This window comes from Gamsiella multidivaricata (assembly GCF_025024155.1).
Source record: "Gamsiella multidivaricata strain RSA 2152 chromosome Unknown BC939scaffold_41, whole genome shotgun sequence".
Classification (NCBI taxonomy): Eukaryota; Fungi; Mortierellomycota; class Mortierellomycetes; order Mortierellales; family Mortierellaceae; genus Gamsiella; species Gamsiella multidivaricata.
In genome coordinates, this window is record NW_026251749.1 from 303,295 (window position 1) to 322,159 (window position 18,865).

General features: G+C 50.1%; 6 protein-coding genes across 6 annotated transcripts; 4 read left to right on the plus strand and 2 right to left on the minus strand.

Annotated features, from left to right (window-relative positions):
- Positions 1 to 1,995: 1,995 nt before the first annotated feature.
- Positions 1,996 to 2,244, plus strand: BC939DRAFT_388121 (uncharacterized protein; the record flags this gene model as incomplete). The annotated part of the gene is made up of 1 exon (XM_051551857.1): positions 1,996 to 2,244. A coding segment is annotated over one exon (249 nt), but the record flags the coding sequence as incomplete, so codon positions are not given.
- A 2,216-nt stretch (positions 2,245 to 4,460) lies between these two features.
- Positions 4,461 to 6,080, plus strand: BC939DRAFT_454635 (adenylate kinase-domain-containing protein). The gene is made up of 5 exons (XM_051556089.1): positions 4,461 to 4,779; positions 4,904 to 5,053; positions 5,187 to 5,258; positions 5,375 to 5,580; positions 5,688 to 6,080. Exons 1-5 carry the CDS (start codon positions 4,548 to 4,550, stop codon positions 5,958 to 5,960), a joined length of 933 nt encoding a protein of 310 aa, XP_051411276.1. The 5' UTR covers positions 4,461 to 4,547; the 3' UTR covers positions 5,961 to 6,080.
- BC939DRAFT_197206 (fungal-specific transcription factor domain-containing protein) lies at positions 6,010 to 9,891 on the minus strand. Its single transcript, XM_051550579.1, has one exon. The coding sequence runs from the start codon at positions 9,438 to 9,440 to the stop codon at positions 6,231 to 6,233; it is 3,210 nt and encodes a 1,069-aa protein (XP_051411277.1). The 5' UTR covers positions 9,441 to 9,891; the 3' UTR covers positions 6,010 to 6,230.
- Positions 9,892 to 12,009: 2,118 nt separating this feature from the next.
- Positions 12,010 to 14,295, plus strand: BC939DRAFT_454642 (major facilitator superfamily domain-containing protein). The gene is made up of 4 exons (XM_051556090.1): positions 12,010 to 12,513; positions 12,749 to 13,045; positions 13,131 to 13,500; positions 13,614 to 14,295. The coding sequence occupies exons 1-4, from the start codon at positions 12,103 to 12,105 to the stop codon at positions 14,201 to 14,203; spliced, it is 1,668 nt and encodes a 555-aa protein (XP_051411278.1). The 5' UTR covers positions 12,010 to 12,102; the 3' UTR covers positions 14,204 to 14,295.
- Positions 14,296 to 14,535: 240 nt separating this feature from the next.
- BC939DRAFT_398296 (thioredoxin-like protein) lies at positions 14,536 to 15,329 on the minus strand (the record flags this gene model as incomplete). Its single annotated transcript, XM_051552415.1, has 2 exons — positions 14,536 to 15,223; positions 15,304 to 15,329. Coding segments are annotated over 2 exons (714 nt in total), but the record flags the coding sequence as incomplete, so codon positions are not given.
- A 238-nt stretch (positions 15,330 to 15,567) lies between these two features.
- BC939DRAFT_197696 (putative deoxyribonuclease TATDN1-like protein) lies at positions 15,568 to 17,345 on the plus strand. Its single transcript, XM_051550582.1, has 6 exons — positions 15,568 to 15,826; positions 15,950 to 16,063; positions 16,166 to 16,321; positions 16,409 to 16,655; positions 16,771 to 17,001; positions 17,119 to 17,345. Exons 1-6 carry the CDS (start codon positions 15,787 to 15,789, stop codon positions 17,237 to 17,239), a joined length of 909 nt encoding a protein of 302 aa, XP_051411280.1. The 5' UTR covers positions 15,568 to 15,786; the 3' UTR covers positions 17,240 to 17,345.
- Positions 17,346 to 18,865: the final 1,520 nt, after the last annotated feature.

Below are 18,865 nucleotides of genomic sequence, written 5' to 3' on the forward strand. Positions count from 1 at the left end.
GACGCGGCTTAATGTTGGGTGTCCATTATAGACCACATGTCGTAAGCTCAGTTACACGTACACAGCCAAATATAAATAACAAAAAATCCCCGTTGGAATGGATTCCCGCCATTTTCTTTTGTTTTTGTTTTCCTCCGTCCCTCCCTCCCTTCTCCTCAAACACTCGTGGGATGCAGAAGAAAGCGTTGATGAAAATGAATATCACCCAGCCATGCAGCCATGCAGCCATACAGCCATACAGCCATACACTAATGGACTAGCTGGCCGACTAGAATAAAGAATATCCGTCGGGAAACAGACTCACTCAGTCCCTATTTTTTAATCCTTTCAGTGTAAAAGGACAAGGATCCAAAGTTTTGGCGGGAAAAAGTAAAAGACGGAGAATGAGCAAATGATCTTTTTATTTATTTTTTTACCCCTGAGCGGCCATTGCTTTCCTTTACTCTCAGTACACGCTGTTGTGGTGGGTGTATCCGACAGTTGCGGTCGTGCCCCATTCGAGCCCGCAGCAGGCCGGAGGTCTCCCTGTCTCTGTCGTCATCTGTCCGGCAGGAAAGGAAGACAGAAGGGAATGGGAAGAGGGCGTGGTGTTTCTTTGTTCGCGGGCTAGTTTTCGTATGGCGAGAAAAGACTACGCTTATGTAGCCCATGTAGCTTATGCGCCGTACATTCACACAGCTGTTGCCTGACTTGACTTGGCCTCCTCATTCACGCCTGTCTTCACTGCCGTTGTTTCCGTGTAATGCATTGTGCGCTGTGGTTTCCTCTTCAAAGAAACTTCCTCCTCTTTCCCTCCCTTCTCTTCGTTTTTTCTTTCTTCCCTTACCACATTTTAACCGCACTTTTTTTTTCTTTTTTTTTTCTTCCTTCTTATTTGCATCTTCTTCTTTCCTCCTCTTCCCTCCTTTCCCCTCCTTCCCCCTTCTGCCTCCCGCCATTACTGCTTACTATTAATACTCGTAGTACCACCCATTAACACCACTCGTCAGTACTACCAGCTTTGCGTCCGTGGCTGTCTGGCTCACAAGGTTTCCTTCCCTGGGACACATTAAGACCTCTGAGGCTGTAGAACACGTTCCCTGCAGCATCGTCTTTTCAAGACGAACGCACGTTATTGTGAGTGTGGGCGTGAGTGTGAGTGCGGGGGTGAATGCAAGTGTGAATGCGTACGATCGATATCGATTGCATCCCGCCAAGCGCTCGGTTCCCCCCTTCTCCCAGACTAACATCGCTTCTTCTCCTCTCCTCCACCGCAGGTCTCCTCTCCACCTGTCGACCGTTCCCCCGTCGCCCCCCGTCGTCTTTCCCACTTTCCCACTCATTCACTGACTCACTCGCTCATCCGGACTGGTCGGAACTACTCCTATTTGGTATGTCTGCCCAAACATTTTCTTTGTCCACCCCTTACTCATCTTCCGTAACTAACACCTTATCCAGACACAAGTAGCTATCGAGCGACAACCGTATATCACGTCCCAACAAACAACCATGCCTCACATACAGGACCTTGTCTCAAATGCAGACACCAACAATTCCGATCTTAATGAATACCGTATCATTCACTGCACAGCATCCAATATGCAGAACAGTACACTATCATCGAGCAGCCAAGCGTTTGAAGCAATCGACAAAAGCAGGAGCAACACCGCTACTATCTCCATAGCAGGCCTCGTACCACAGCCACGTCCAATGGAGGAAATAGAAGGCATGGACGAGGACACAGGCATGAACGAGGACGAGGACATGGACGATTGTTCGTCTTCCGATGAGCCGCTGCTGCTTCTTGGTGCTCCAACTGCTTCAGACCCTGCGGTGACGCCCCAGGGGAGCGTCTCTTTACAAGAACATCAGCAAGTCCCAGAATTGAGATTACCACATCAGTCAGATCATGAGCATGGCTCAGCAACATCAATAAGGCGTAGTCGACTAGCTATTCCTCAAGTGACCGCGTCCTATCGCATACCGGCAGTAGGTCAGCCTATCTCGCGATTTCAAACACATACTCTTAGCCGACTTGAGGTCGAGAACGCCTTCCTACAGAACCAAAATGACTCGCTCAACAGGGATATTCAACATTGCCGGCAAACAGTCCATGCACTAAAGAGAATTCTGGCGCAGAAGGAGGACGTGATTCAAAGAATGCAAGAAGAGTACCGCCAAGCCTATATGAAGACCAAGTTCATGGAAAGTGTGCTTGCTGAACACCACAATATTAGCTTTTCAGGGTCAGGGAAGCTACAGCAGGCATCAATAAAGGACTCGGGATCTGCAACAGTCTTCAAGGTCCAGGACGAGCAGAGGCTGGGTGCATTACTGAAGGAGGCTGCGTACAAAGATATGGACGACAGAAACCGATCCCTTGGCAACTCACAATACGGCATGCTGGGCCACTCTTACGATCCTGACGAGGACGAGGAGGATGAGGAGGATGAGGAGGATGATTTCAGCAGCAATTACTCGGATAACAGTGAGGAAGAGGACAGCGAAGCGGATGAGACCGAGGAGGTCGAGGAGGTCAAAGAGAACGAAGGCGACGAGGATAGCGAAGGGTATGCTCCGGCTCCACATCATCGCTTCCGAGACTTGGCCTACGATCGTCTTTCTTATGATGCCCACACTTTAACTGTCGCCTCGGAAGTTGTCGCACCAGCAGTCTACACAGGAGAGCAATATACTTCATCATTTGATTCAAGTACCGCAGGCCCCACTTCAGCGCCTGTCGGTCCACGTCAAACACTACGAAGACGTCCGCGTCTTCAACTGAATCTCGATGTGCAAAATCTGGTTTCTCCACATTTATCATCCATCCACAGCCCACAGGACGGCTCTCCAGCAATGCCATTCAGTGAATCCGAGCACTGCTCAGGGTCCTTGAGATCGACTGCCGTGGGTGAAATGGACAGCGTGTTTCACGACGACGATCATTACGACAACAACCAAGAGCTCGCCACAGGGAAGCGAGACCGAATCGTTTTGAGGGATAGCGGACACTTCCCGACAGAGTTCTCGCCACTAGACAATCACGATGATCCTTACGACGACAAGTTGGCACTGCGAGTCGATGCAACTACTATTCTGACGTCTGAAGCAGGTTCTGAGGCCCAGTTTCCCTCGGTGACTGCCAAGGACTCCCGACATAACTCGGCGCCTCATTCTAATAGCCATACTTTCGTTGAAGCCGGTCCTCTGTCCAACGCTTTATTGGTCACCAGATGTATCCAGACTCAAACAAGCGCCTCTTTCTCGGACACGACCGCCAGTGAAACCCAGACAGATAATAGTCATGAGGATGCCCAAGGCTCCTATGGAGATACCAATCCTTTCGGCCGCAGATCGAACGATAGCTCAACTACTGTTCCTGCTGCAGGCGGTGACAACGCTGATGATGCCGGTGATGGTGATGAAGGCCGGTCCGAGTTTTCTGTATCGACCATGATATCACCCATGACTGAGGCCCAGGACCTGGCAGAGACGGTATCGACCTCAACCGCATTTACAGACGTGGTGCAGCCGTACGTAGGAGTGTCATCCGCAGAGGGGGAGTCGCGGAAAACGCTCAAAGGACATATCAGCGAACCCTTAAAGTTGAATGAAAAAGAGGTTCCTTCGTCATCGCTTAGCTTCCGGTTTCCGTCCGGGATGAAACACAAGGTACTCTTGGGTAGGTCCAGGAGCAAGACTATGTCAAATGCGATGCGAGAGTCCTGCCACGGTAGAGCAGAGAAAAAGGCTGATGCCGCGGCGGTATCGCCGACGGCACTTCTGATGACAGAGTCCACAGAGGAAACCGAGTTCATGTCATCGCCCTTCAGCTTGACTGCCACAGGCTCGTTGATTTTGCTAGATTCAGTCGATTTGGCACATGCGTCAGCGACCAGACTCAGATCAACTACAGCGATCCTATCGCGGATATGGAGTGGACTTGGCAGACAGACAGCGGGATTGTTTGGCACCAGCCCTTACGCAAGTCGATCAAGAGATCCGAAACAAGTTGTAGAAACGGACGTTGGCGACAGCACCTTAGGGACGGACGTCTTTGGAGATGCGGCCAGTCGAGCGGCAGCGGATCCAGCGACGGTGGTGCCTCTGCACGACAGTATTTCGTCGCGGAAGAACGCAGGACGTATGACGGGGAAGGGCATTGGGGTCCGTCGGCTGGGCTCACGGTCGCGATCACGGTCTTTGGTGACCAGCGGGGATAGCAGCGTCTCATAGTCCGGTGCGACTTGCCTTCACCTGCGTCGCCGTTGTTGTTGTTTTTCATTATCGCTGTATACCTTCTTTTCTTTACTCCATTGCGTGCCAGATAGATCGATAGACACCGGTGAAATATGAAGCACCAAATCGTTATTGTATATTACCTTCGTACAGTGTTGTTGCCTTCGATGGTCTAATGCTCCATGAAAAATAACATGTACTGGGACATTGGCTGACTTTGAACGGAGCACACGTATGTAAACGAACCATTTCGCTCCCCATCTTGTTTATTCATCTCATCTCTCACTCCATCATCCGTTAATCCCATCCAGCTGCCTCAATACCACATCATGCTCTCCTCTGTGCGCGCCTCTGCCGCCACCTCCGCTGCCCTTCGTCGCGCTGTCATCTCCTCTTCCCAGACCAGCGGTCGCCGCCTGTTCTCTGTTAGCGCCGTCCAGAGGGCCGTGGCCAACAACAAGCCTTCCACGCCCTCGTCCTCTGGCTCTAGCTGGCTGACGATCGCAGGCCTAACCGCCCTTGCCGCCACCTCTGGATATTACCTTTTCAGCCCTGCCGAAGGTGTGGAGTCTCACTTGGCTTGAACAGAAACCCGTCCAGGGACCCTTTTACGTATGTTCCTGCCCTGACAACAGACCCGACCATTTTCTGCTCCGTTCCTGGCGATTCTGCTTTCTTATTGTAGGCAAAACTGCTGTCACGAAGGACAACGCTGCTGTAGCTGCAGCCGGCGGTGGTGTTAAGGCTGTTCCCGAAAAGAAACCCTCCAGTCCCGAGGCCCTTGCTGCCGAGAAGAAGAAGTTCCTCCAGGAAACGACCGTTATTTTCGTTCTTGGTACGGAGCCATATTCTTACACAACACTGTCCCATCTTTTTTTTTGTTCATGCTTGGGATGTATGTATACTCACCGACTAATAGCGAATAACAAACATTCATCTGGCCATACTTTCAACTGAAATTGCAATAGGTGGTCCTGGTGCCGGGAAGGGAACTCAGTGCTCGAATCTCGTTCGCGACTTTGGGTTCGTGCACCTGTCTGGTAGGTCGCGCACAACAGAATGTCTCCCCATGTGGACTCGGAAATGTACAACCCCCAGAGCAATAGCAGCAAACTCCGTTTTTTAATAGTTTTTTTTTTCTTGTCGTTTGTCACAGCCGGCGATTTGCTCCGTGCTGAGCAGGAGCGTCCTGGATCACAGTACGGCGAGCTTATCAAGACCTACATCAAGGAGGGTAATATCGTCCCCATGGAGGTTACGATCGCTCTGCTTGAGAACGCCATGCTGGCCAGTGGCCAGAGACGATTCTTGATTGATGGCTTCCCACGCAAGATGGACCAGGCCTTGAAGTTCGAGGAGGCCGTAAGTCCCCCTTGCCCACTTGCCCACTCATTCCAAAACCTATGCAGTCTCCCCATCTCCAAGGACCATATTTAAATCCACATTATTCCTTTTCATACTGCCTTTAGGTTGTTCCAAGCAAGTTTACCCTCTACTTTGAATGTCCAGAGGAGGTCATGCTCAAGCGTCTGATGAAACGTGGAGAGACCAGTGGAAGGGCAGACGATAACATCGAATCAATCAAGAAGCGCTTCAGAACTTTTAGTGAGACGAGCTACCCTGTGGTCGAGTACTACAATAAGAGCAACAAGGTTCACACCGTGTCATGCGTAGACTCCCCTGATGAGGTCTATGCCAGGGTCAAGGGCATCTTCAACAAGCTCTTTAATGAAAACAAGTAAAATCTAACCGTCGCAAGCATGGATCCACAGCGCCTAGACCACGTTTTGTAATTTAACCCGTAGGATACAAATGCACTGCAACGTTTGCATTTTGGAAAATAAAGCATATCGACTCCTTTTTGCCGTAATGAAAGGGTACTTTATGTAATGCCATGATTGAAGAGATGATGAAACAAGAAAAGGGAGTATGATCTATTTGACAAAAACATGTACAAGGTAAAAAAAAGAACAGACGAGAAAGAAAAAACATATCCTTCATTCGCCTCTATATCACCACGTTTCCTCCGCAATGTCCTCCATAGCCGTGTCATCCACAGCTAGGCCCTCAAGCGGCGAGTTGAAGTAGCTGGAAGTGTCTGACTGCATGTCCAGGCCAAGGTTATTGTCGCCATCTGCTTCCGACATCCTTCGTTGAAGCTGCTGCTGCTGTGCGTCCTGCGTCTCTGATTTCAGCATCGGTACCGGTAACGTCATTTCCGACAACGGGCTCGCACTGGCACTGCTCCTCATCGGACTTTGCTTGCTGTCGTTGGGTGCCTGGCCTGTTTCCATCACCGTTAATGACTTTTGATACACCTGATTCACTAGATCTGGAGAGAACTGAAATGACTCTTGCTTGATGTGGACCTGCGGTGCATCTTGTGTAGACGATGATGGGCTGCCAAAGAGTTGTTGTCTTTGATGCTGCTGTTGTTGCTGTTGCTGTTGCTGTTGCTGCTGTTGCTGCTGTTGTTGTTGCTGTTGTTGTTGTTGTTGTTGTTGTTGTTGTTGTTGTTGTTGTTGTTGTTGTTGTTGTTGTTGTTGTTGTTGTTGTTGTTGTTGTTGTTGTTGTTGACGCATCTCTTGCTCACGCATCTCTTGCTCGCGCATCTCCTGCTCGCGCTGCTGCTGTGTTTGCCACACAATATTATGACTCGCACCCATGGCAGTAATAGGGTTTCCGAACGTCGCTCCAAACGAAGTTCCTGTAGCGCCCACACCAAAGCCTGAAAAATCGACACCAGTCGCCGCGCCCAGGGTATCGAAATAATTTGGTTCGAGAGAGCCCAAACTATTGTTGCCTCCCAGATATTCTGCAGGACCTCCCACCGTGCTCTTGTACGACACATGCTCCTGTGCTGTCATTAGCTGTTGGTTCCAACCATCCATGCCACCAAGAGAATTCGCCTGTGCGTTCCAATAAGCATTGTCCTCATCTTCGTTCGAGCTGTGCGGCAGCTCAAATCCTAGAATCGCGCCCAGTGATGTCTGATCCAGAGGTGATGTCCGTCCATTATCGAAAGTGATGGTTGGATTCTGGCTGTAAATATCTGAAAGCAAGGCCTGGGACTCTGGCGTGGGTTCGGATGAACAGTTGACAACAGTGCGAGATACAATTGCGGACGATGGTATTGCCTGATTCCTATCCGCCTCAGGTTTCAGCATCGGGCTTCCTGAATTCGTTGGCGTGTTTGCCATACTGGTCGCCACGCTGTTGAACTGCCATGCGTGCGGTGACCGAGTCCTGGAAGTCAGTACACTTTCATGCGTCGGAGCAGGAGAAGAAGGAATGCAAAGCGAGGGGAAGTTGGCGCTGGCGCCAGCATTAGGTCCCAGCCTTGGGCTCGACGGCGTGGAGTCCGAGCGGAGATACGGATGATGCAAATGATGAAGCACGTGGTGGTGATCCGGATGCTTGACCTCTCTCATGATCGTTCCCTGGTTCGGCGACGACACCGACGCGGACGAGGCAGCTGAGGGTGTCGACGGGCCCATCGACGGGCTGGGGCTGTCATCCTGATGCCTTGCTACCTGCCAGTTGTAGATATTGTCCATAACATCTGAGCTCTTCTTGACCCCTTCGAAAGCGTAATGCTGTGAATACGCCTTGATGACACTAAGAGTTGAGATGAATTGCGACTTGGACTTGAGACTCTGGTACGATGTCGTGTTGGCCGTATTCGTGAGGTGCATGATGGCTGCGTGCAGAATGGCGTAGCACTGTGTTCCAAAGTTGAGTCCATACTGTGGTTGAAAGCAGAGCGAGCGAGAGAGTCCTGTGATCATCGAGGCCGCCAGAGTACATCGTTCAAGAGAAGGAGGCGACTTTGGCATGTCGCTGGTTGCCCTAGGATTGGATGAGTCCATGTAAGGGTTGTGAAGAGTGTGCAGGATAGAATAGAAATATAGATGGAGGGCCGCAACATAAGGCGATGGGAGCGTTTTTGTCGTCAGTGCATCCGAGGCAGGTGTATATTGGAGATGATCGGGCAACGATGCCAGCCAGGTGAAAAGTGACTCATCCAAAGCTGTCAGAGCGACTTCATGTGCATCGGAACTCCGATACCGTTTGTTGGCGACTTTGGTAAAATGCTTCAGGACGCCGCCGACGATCTTGCTCAGCAGAAGCAACTGATAAAACAACTGAGGCGGAGAGTAATAATGCGAGAGCGAAACCGAGTTATTCCTGGGTCCATCGTAGATGTGCTCCTGAAAGGGCAGGTCAATGTTGCAGTCACCGTCATGGATAATGACGGGTTTCCGAGTCGAAAGGGCAAGTAGGCGGTCGTTCATATAGCAAGTCCACCAGATGCAGCGGCGCGTCTCCTTTTCATCATCAGGTAGACCCAGATGGGCGCAGTTCTTGTGCAGGTCGAGTAATTGAGCCATGCGGACGGCCATGCTATGGTACGTGTGACGCTGGGTCGCGTTGTCCTCTAGCTGGGCCAAAAAGAGCAATGCTTGGACTGTCGAGAGCCGAGGAGCCATTAGAAAGGCCGGCAGCATGGCCTGTGCGCGCTCAAGGAAGAGCTGACCGGCGGTCTCAGGTTTATCTGGATCGGATCGAAGGACCTGCCAGGTGGAATAGCGTGAAGCATATGCAAACAAGGCATTCAATAGTAAAAGCGAAGGCGTGCTATTAGGATCGTGCAATTGAGTCAAAAAGATCTTTTTGTGGACGATCGGCCAGATAGGATATCGATAAGTGAAGTAGGTGTCGACAAGATGATCCCTGATCTCAGCGCTCGGGAGATCAGTGGACCTTGTGGGCAGCGACAGGTCCGGGGGCAGACTGATCTCGGTCGGTATTGCGTTGAGGGCCTCGGATTTTTTCTCGACGACGAGGTCGTAGGCCTTTCTCGAGGTCTGGTTGGTTGTGTCAGTGAGCTTTAGGGACTCCATAATGTAAACAAGGGTGTTGTGGGTATGTTTGCTCTCCAGATCGTCGATGCAGGTGTTGATGTCGTGGATCGAACTAGTCGACGGTGACTGGACAAGCATCGGAGTCTGGTTCTGGCTCTGACTCTGACTCTGATTCTGCTGTTGCTGCTGCTGCTGCTGCTGCTGTTGCAATTGTTGCTGAAGATGTTGCTGTAGCTGTTGTTGACGCTGATGTTCTTGCATGAAGTGCTGTTGTTGCTGTTGAATCAGCATGTCCTGGGGCACAGGGGCCTGTAAAAAGCTCTGGAAAAGTGGTAGCTGGAACTGCTGCGGCTGCATGGGGTCCCTCGGGAGTGCTCCATGCGTGCCGAGTGCCCCAAGTGTTCCGAGTGTTCCAAGTGGCGAGAGTGAGCCATGGATGGGCGGCTGGTGCTGCTTTGCGGTCGGACTTGGATTGGATGCGCCTGCGGGAAAGAAAAGAAAGAAGAGAAAAGAAAAGTTTGTTAATGCAAGTTGCCCACGGATTATTTGTGTCGGTTCATATTCCCTATTTCATATCCTATTATTGGTGCTCTTTGCTTGTTTGCGTTGCTGCAAGGCAACAACAAACACACCATACGACTCCATACAATACAATAACACAATCTCTCCCTCTCTCCCTTTTTACGCCCTGTTTCTCTGTCCTGTCCAGCCTAGCCTAGCCTGGCCTCTCCCCCCAATACCCCAATACATTCATACATCAGCATCGTATCATACCATCTCGTATGTCAACCGTCGCATGGTGCCATATCTATTATTTCCCCCTCCCCTCCCATTGCGCCAACACCAAACCAGACTATCCTCTCCCCCCCAACCATCGCTCATCACTGCCGTTGCCACAGTTTTACTTTTCTCGCGCGTGTGAGTGTCGTGTGTATACATCGCATGCAGATGTCGTGTGGAGTGTGCTTATTGTATGCATCTTGTATCTCTCGGGTCTCGGCCTCTATTCTCGGCCACGTTTATCAAACAACAATACCAATGAAAACCAACACCAACGCCAACACCAACGCCAATACCAGCAACATCAAGGGGGAGTACTACATAGCACAGCCAGCTTCTGCTCCATCCATCCGACTGCTTCCGAGAACCAAGACACACACGAACACGAACACATTCCCACACAAACACACAAACACACATATATCGCCATATTTACACAAATGCCCAACATAAACAACAGGCCCCACGATACAAAGACTCAAACTCCTTCTTCCCCAGCAACAACAGACGTACTACTCTTTCGTGCAGCGATAGTGCTTGGGGATTCGTCCTGCTTTTGCCACTCGTCCAGAGGGACTCCGTATTTGCCAATGTCCTTGATGTGGACCTTGCTCCTGCTCTCGGCCTCTTGACTCCTGCGGTCGTGTCTCGAGTCTTTCCGAAGAGGCGAGGGCTTGGCGTGGTCCGCAGGCTCTTCTTTGATGAGACCAGAGGCACCGTCTTTGGAATGATGCTGATTGTGCTGAACATGATGATGGCGGTGCCCAACAGTGTGCTGGTGCTGCGATTTTGAATAAGGATGAGGCGAGTGAGGATGGACTGGAGAGATGCGCTGCGAGGACTCGGTCTGGGGGTGATGGTGGTGGCTGTCCGCTGCGGTGTCTGTGAGGTCGGCTGGGGTGCTGACAGAAGTGGAGGCGCCAGAAGAGGGGTGGTCGTGATCATCCGCAGTTGTTTGATGATGCTGGTCGTCCCTGGAACAGGAGGAATGGCTTCCGGAGGCGGCGGCATTGTAGACACAGTTGCGATCGCTCTTCTTACAGGACTTGCATGGCTTTTGGCCGTCGCACTTGATCTTTTGCCTTCGGCACTCGGAGCAGGCCTGCTGGATCCGGACCCGCTGGCGCTTCTTCCAGGGGTCCTCCGAGTACAGGTTCACAAAGGACACCTGGGGCAGGGAAGGTGTCGCAGGCGCCGTGGGCATGAGGGGAGCTGGGGCGGCAAGGGACAGATTGGAGGGCTGTGTGGGGGGGGAAGGGAGGGTAGTTTTTGGTTTTTCAGGTACTTAATAAAGAAGGTGGGGAGCAAATAGGGTTGGACATGCAACACTCAGGGAAGAAAGAGTGGAGTATAGAAGGGCGATGGAGAAAGAAAACAACCGGTTGTGGGGATGGAGTGATGGAGGAAGGTGGGGAGGGAGAGGGAAGGAGGAGGGGCTATGGTCCAGAGGGAGAGGGAGGTGGTTCAAGAGGACTGAGGAGAAGAGAAAGTAGCGGGGGGATGGGCAGTGATGGGCGGTGATGAGCGCTGTGAGATTCTCACTCCCTCTCTCGGTGTGTGGTGCCACTGGTTCGCATGTGCACGAATGGAGCGGACGATCGAATCGAGGGAAAATTTTTTCTCTAATTGCACAGACCCCGAACAGTCCGCCAGGCCTCTTCTACTCCATCCGGCGGGTCCCTCCGTCTTCTACCCCATGCTTTTTATTTTGTAGAGTGTGGGGCTAGTCCTTCCCCTCTTCCCTCTCTTCTATTTTTTACAGAGGGAAGCCAGATTGCGAACATGAGCCACCCTCCTTTTCACTTGCGCCACGCTTTTTATCTCTGACAAATCTACTGCACTGGGGCCTGTTGCAAAACCCCTCAAGTGCCCTTTTACAACTGGTCGCTGCAGTCGTGCAGATATCTGAACCCAAAATAAAGTCTTGTCCTGCTACAGACACACTGGACGCTGCCTGTGCCCACTTACCAACCAGTGCCTGGCTGAACTCCTATCGAACCTGGGCTACTGTTGGTCGGCGCTTGAAATAACGACCTTGTTGCCAAGACGAATGATGCTCCCAGGAGCCCCATCACCACCGTAGTTGTTACACAGGAAACAAAATAAAAAATGGTGTGCTCCTCTACTTTTCTTCTCTTTCTCTCTTTCTCCCACTTCGCACCCCTCGTTCCCCCCTCCTCTTCCTCTGTCTTCTTTGTCCCCATAACAACTTGTCACTTCCTCACCTAGCTAGCTGTCAATGACCCTGTACAGCTCGCACAAGGATACTGATGCCGATGCTGCCTCAGCAAGCACCGTGCGGGAACTCGACCACACCGTGCCCTCCATAGAGGATCTCCATATCGATCCCACCGCAACAAGCGTAGCCCTGCCTGACGTGGACCTTGACCTGCACAAGAAGGACTCGACCACACGCTCTACCATCCGTTCCACTCCCTCCTCCATCCGCTCCACACCCTCCTCAGACCCAGTAGCATCAGTACAACCTGCTCATACTTCAGCCCATCGGGGTTTCTGGAAGCAAAGGCTGATGGTCCGCCCCACATTCAAGGGCGACCCACGCATCGAGCTCTCGCGCTTCAGGAAAGCTGTTATCCTCGCCACCATCTCTCAGGCTGGGTGTCTGGGAGGATTTTCAAGCACCATCTATGTAAGTGTGACAGGAATAGGGGAGGGGGGCGGATGCGCTAATATCCTTTCTAACTTGATCAGATAAAGGAGACGGACACTCACTCGAACAGCCATCCACAGCCCACCTGAGGAAAGGTGCCGTATCTTTTTATCTCCATCAAAATGAGAGGGCCCCCTTAAAAATGCTGTGCTACGGAATCCACGCTCGAATCGGCGGCCGTTTTTAACTCGAGCAACCATCCACTCTACTCTAGTTCCCATCCCTCGTACAGATCACTGAGGATCTCAAGGCGTCCCAGACAGCCATCAATGCTTCCGTTTCGCTCTTCATTCTGTTCATGGGCATCAGTCCCCTTGTCTGCTCCACCCTCTCTGACCACTTCAAAATCAGACGTATCCTCTACATCTCCTTCACTATCGTTTTTGCGCTCGCCTCAATCGGCGGCGGCTTTGCGAATTCTGCCGTTGGCCTCATCCTTGCCCGTATTTTCCAGGCCGTTGGATCAGGCGGTGCCTCCATTCTTGGTGCCGGCACCGTTGCAGATATCTATGTAAGTCTTTAACTTGTGCTTGTAAAAAATAAAAATAAATTGAGTGCGCTTTCTAATAACTAGATTGATTGGAAAACTAAACTAGCCGCCCGAAGAACAAGGCACGTCGATGGGCCTCATGTTCCTAGGCCAGTTCCTCGGTCCTGTTCTCGGACCCCCGATCGGCGGACTCCTTGCTGATGCATTCGGTTGGCAATCCACTTTCTTCTTCATGGCCATCGTCAGCGCTATAACCATTGTCCAGCTCTTTTTCCTCTTGCCAGAGACATATCGACAAGAGCCCAAGGATACCCTTAGCATGATCGAGGAAAAAGGAACCGCTGTCCATGGCGACGAACAGACCGCTCGACCGAAGGCGAGATTTAATCCGTTCCAGGCTCTCCTCTTGCTGAAGTACCCCGTTGTCCTTTTGGGATCCATCGAAACTGGCATCATCTTTGCACTCATGTTTTCAAGTATGCTCTGCTCCCACTTACTCTACCAATGTCTACAGATGATGCCTTTATACAATGAATATCTAACGTGCGTCTTCACTCTCTTATTTTTTTTTTCTTTTCTTACCTGTCAGTCGAGACCATTGTACCTGTTCTTTTCACAAACCACTACGGCTTAAATGAGACGAAAGTCGGTTTGACCTACCTAGGAGCTGGAGGCGGAAGCATCTTTGGCGCAATCATCGGGGGAAAGCTGTCGGATTTGTCCTTGATGCGCGCCAAAGAGAAGAACGGTGGCGAGCTCATCCTTGAAGACCGCCTGTCACTCAACATGTGGATTGCTGGGTTTGCGGTCGTTCCACTAGGCTCCCTCTTGTTTGGATGGGGTGCCGAGAAGCATCTGAGCATTGCGGCACCAATCATCGGCTTTGCCATTTACAACTTTGGTATGGCGCAGGTTCTTGCCGCAGGCGCTGCCTACCTTGTCAACTGCATCCCTGGCCAGGGTTCGTCAGCCACCGCGGCAGCCAATTTTTTGCGTATGGTCATGGCCTGCATTTTTTCTCTGATTGCACAGATCATCGTAGATCATATCGGCTATGGCTATTACGGCGTGATCTTGGCTGCCCTCAACATCGTCTGCATGGCTCTCTTTTATCTGGTCCGCCTTAGAGGTGCCAGCATGCGTGCTTCGGCTACCAGAAAAGAAGAGGCATTTCACTAGGCATACAAAGCATAAATTACGGCATATGCATCAATTTGCAACTGCTGTAAGCATCTTAATCAATATAGACTATCCCCATAATAAAACAGGCTTCGCTCCATCATATTTATTCAAACGTCTCTGTTGCTATGAGGACAGCAAGCAAAAAAATTCGATCACGCCAGAACAATCAATTGCGCGCGTGGAGTCAGCTTTGCGCCCTCCAACGACTGCTGTAGACTCTCGCCCTTGTAGACACTACCACGAAGCAGGGACAGAGAAGAGTCAAATGAGAATGTGCGCCTTGAACACGCAGAGGGACGAACGACAGCAGAGAAATAATGAACGAGTACTCACGTCTTTGGAAAGTTGGTCATCAGCGAGAAACCTGGTGCCTTGATGCCTCTTGCTTCCATGTTTGCCCGAACAAAGTCGTGCACTCGTTGTACCGTGTGCTCCGGCTCAAAGTCCCCGCGGATTGATGATCCATCCAACATGCGCACCTGGATCTGGCAGCTTCCCCCAGGACCCTCGATGGTCTTAACTTCAGCTGATGCGCTGCCACTACGAACAAGCCCTGCCTTTGCAGAGGTCGCAGCAAAGAAAACACTCTGGACGCATCGAGCACAAAAATTAAGTACGCCTGTGGAGAGATGCCCAAGGGCGGTCCAAAGACGCATATGGTATGGCTCGCTGTCCAATGCACGGTTTCTGCGACCCGCAATCGATGGCGAGGCGGATTTGTCCGCGAAATTATTGCTGCTGCTGCTGCTGCTGCCTCCCAAGGTCTGTCCAGTTCCACTAAACGAAGACCCGCCTTCGTAGGTCTTGATCAAGGCCTGGATTTTGCCCACATCCGCACCTACGACGCGACTGACCTCAGAACGGTTTTTGAAAAAGAGAATGGTTGGCATGGCAGAGACCCCATACTGTTTGGCGCAGTCCTGGGCCTGGTCCACATCGATCTTGGCAAAAATGGTCGATGTGTGCTTACGCTCAAGTCCCTCGAGTATGGGCGCGAGTGTTTTGCAGGGCCCGCACCTACAATGCAAGGTATTATGTGGTCAGGTCGTTACTATCATTTCCTCTATAGACATTGAGCATCATGGACTGCCACATACCATGTTGCGAAAAAGTCGACCACCACCTATCGTGCAATCATGCGTCCCAGGCAAACGGCTACTTTAGAAAAAGCTTTCCTTGAGAGCCAATCCATTGTCATCGAAAGTCGCTCATGCACCTACCAGCTGTGACCCTGCTGAAGAAAGCTGATTGTTGAGTTCCACCTGCGAATTGATGTTTTTCATGCTGACGCGTAGTAAGAATGGATAGGATGAAGAAAAAATAAATCAAGTCTAAAACTTTACAACATGAAGAAGGGTCACATTAGCCCTTCTTATTGATTCATCCTCTCTGACATAACCACTCCAAGTTTACGCACCCATGCCTCCACGACTCATTGGTACGGAAGCAATGACACTTGAGATTGGTGCATTGCATTCGTAGCATCGAGCCCGGGAACCGAAAGATCCTTTATTTTACTGATTAAGGAATGCCATGTTGCTTTTGTCTTTGCAGATATTGGCATTAATCTCACGGATCCAATGTTCCGCGGTATCTACCATGGGAAGCAGGTTCATGCAGGTATAGGAATACTGATTCTATGTCAGAAAATCGCGCTTAGTAATAGTTCGAGGGCTTTGACCCAATGTTTGGGCTGACCCGTTACTCTATCTCCACTGTGGCAACTACAACGACGCATGGTAGATGATCTGCAACAGGTGCTTCTTCGCGCAACTCGTGCAGGAGTGGCTCGCATGATTGTCACAGCAGGGAATTTGAGCGACTGCCATGAAGCCTTGGATCTTGTCAAGGGCCATGGTAAGTCAATTTTAGAATCCAGCGTTGTCTATGTCATAGCCCCGACGTCTGACCAAGTATTCACTATCGAATGTGCTGTCTGTATACATGTACTTACTACAGAGGATCTGTTCATGACTGTTGGCTGCCACCCTACGCGATGCTCCGAGTTTGAGAGCCATACAGATGGCCCCGAGGGATACTTTAATGCCCTCACGGCGTTTCTTGAGAAGCCAGAAGCTAAGACAAAAGTCGTTGCCATTGGAGAGTGCGGATTAGGTAAGAAGGAACTAATAGCAGTGTTTCAAAATTATCCAAAGAGGAAGGACTCTTATACTCACATTGGGGACGGGTTTCGTTATACAGACTATGACCGACTTCACTTTTGCCCAAAGGAGACGCAGCTCAAATATTTCGAGCGCCAGTTTGAGCTGGCGGAGGCAACTCGGCTACCTATGTTCTTTCACAATCGCAACACGGGCAATGATTTCGGAAAGCTCATCTCAAAAAACCGCTTCAGGTTCACCAATGGCGTTGTGCACTCGTTTACAGGTACAATGGAGGAAATGCAACATTATCTGGACTTGGGCTTGTACATAGGTATCAATGGATGGTAAGCGAATAGTCACAGGAAGAGAAGACACACAAAAAGCGGAAACTGCCGCCCGGTCTTACAAAGCTTCTGACTAACAGATACTTGACAATGATACTTTTATTCATTGAAATAGCTCTTTGAAGACAGAGGAGAACTTGAAAGTTGCTGCCAGTGTACCGTTGGATAGGCTAATGCTTGAGACGGATGGGCCATGGTGTGATATACGGCCAACTCACGCGTCCTACAAGTGTCTGTCAACAATGACGGCAGAGCAACAGGCATTGTACAATCCGACGTCGAAAAAGAAGGAACGATTCGAGATTGGCTCCATGGTCAAAAGCAGGAATGAGCCGTGCACTATCGGGTAAGCGGGCTAAACTATTCTAGAGTGATGAACTTCCTTGAGCTGCAACGCTGTACTTTGCTGTCCCTGTGTGATAGACTGAAGACGTCCTGTTGCCTCTGTCGTCGATCTGTATAGTCAAGTACTTTGCGTAATAGCATCGCTGCATGCCATGGAAGCAGAGGCACTATCGAAAATAGTGTACGACAACACGACAAAAGTCTTTTTCTCTGCTGATACTGGTGCCAGGCGACTCTAGCGTGCATCTTCGAAGTGGGAATAAAAGAAAAGAATGCTGCATTACGCGAAGACGCGATGTCGGTCATTTAAACAATCCTAGGCGAGGGAACTGCAGCTTGTCCCACCGTCCGACGCTTAAGCATCCGATCATGTTACTTGGGAGACCGTAGCGTAGTCATATCGTTTGAGATCGTTTATCTCTGATCTGCTTCTCGGCATGGCGACATATCCTTGCAGGAGCACATCGCCCTATGATATTATTTATGTGTCTAACGTCCACGACGCATGCAACAAGTGTCCTAGAGTACACTGCATACGTTCTGTCCAGTGCTCTGCAATTGAGCTCTAAGATAAGGGTTTCAGTACAACATTTCCGCTCCATAGGACTGATATCTTGCAGTATAGCCTAGGGCCTAAGGATTAACTAAAACACGAAGTAGGCATTCGTCGCGCTCTAGTAGGGGTTCTGGCTCTGAAAAGTTCAGCCACAATCCTTTAGATGATAACTTTGGGCCATTGAGTACCAAAGTAGGTTCAAATACCAATGGCTCGAATGAATGGTTCCTTCCGTATTAATTTTAATCAGCAATAGAGTAAGCTAGAAGACTCTTGAAGGCGAACGAGCACAATGGAAAAAACGATACTCTCCATTTAAGTGTACTTGTCCTCCTTTCAAAGCTTCCTTTCTTGAAGTGTATGAGAACCCCTTTCCTGCTTCGAAAGCTAATTATTTAGAAGCTGAATGACGTTTGGCTTAAAATGAAAAAGGAATTCGGTGATAGAAGACCTTATCCTCACTCACTCACTCTGTTGCTTTCTACGGTGTGCAAAAAAAAAGTTATTTTTTCTTCATGACTTTGCGTTCGTGCATTCGATTGTTCCAGAACCTCAGAAGAATATACCCCGGTATTGTTTTCACCACTATGCAAGTTTTGAGAAGGATCTGATGACTCTATGGATTTCTATGCGATTCTAAAGTCTCATGCCCATGTGAACTTTGTTTTTGCATAAAAGAACCCAACTTACATCCCCAAGTGTCAAATAAGCATTACTACAACACTGCATTCCCCTTCATATTCACTCCCTACACAGATCCTTCTCAAAACTTGCATAGTGGTGAAAGCAATACCGGGGTATATTCCTCTGAGGTTCTGGAACAATTGAATGCACGAACGCAAAGTCATGAAGAAAAAGGCGAATTTTACAAAAACATGTTGCGCACTGTACTTGGGCGTCAAGGTCGGCAATACAACCGTTCATTCCAAGTTGAGCACGATCACCTTGCCCTCTCAACTGAATCAACTTGAGTTGCATGAAGTCGTATTTTATGCCCTCTTTCAGGTGCACACATTGATCACGATCGTCAACGCTAAGATTCAGCACAAGAGGGAAATGCCGGTTGAAGTTCGGCCATTTCCTACGCTTGGAATTCCCAACAGACATTTCGCAATGGTGGACAGACTCCTATCAAGAATCCAAATGCTAACAAGTGAAAAATAAAAGTATCATCCATTTTTCCTGTTGTCATTAACTGCTGTTCAGAGTTGATTGTATTGGCGTGCGGAGTAAACTTTGCAGGAATAGAAGGGCCACTTGAGGCACAGTCCGTTTGATTTTTAAGCAAAGTACGCGCGTCGACGTGTCG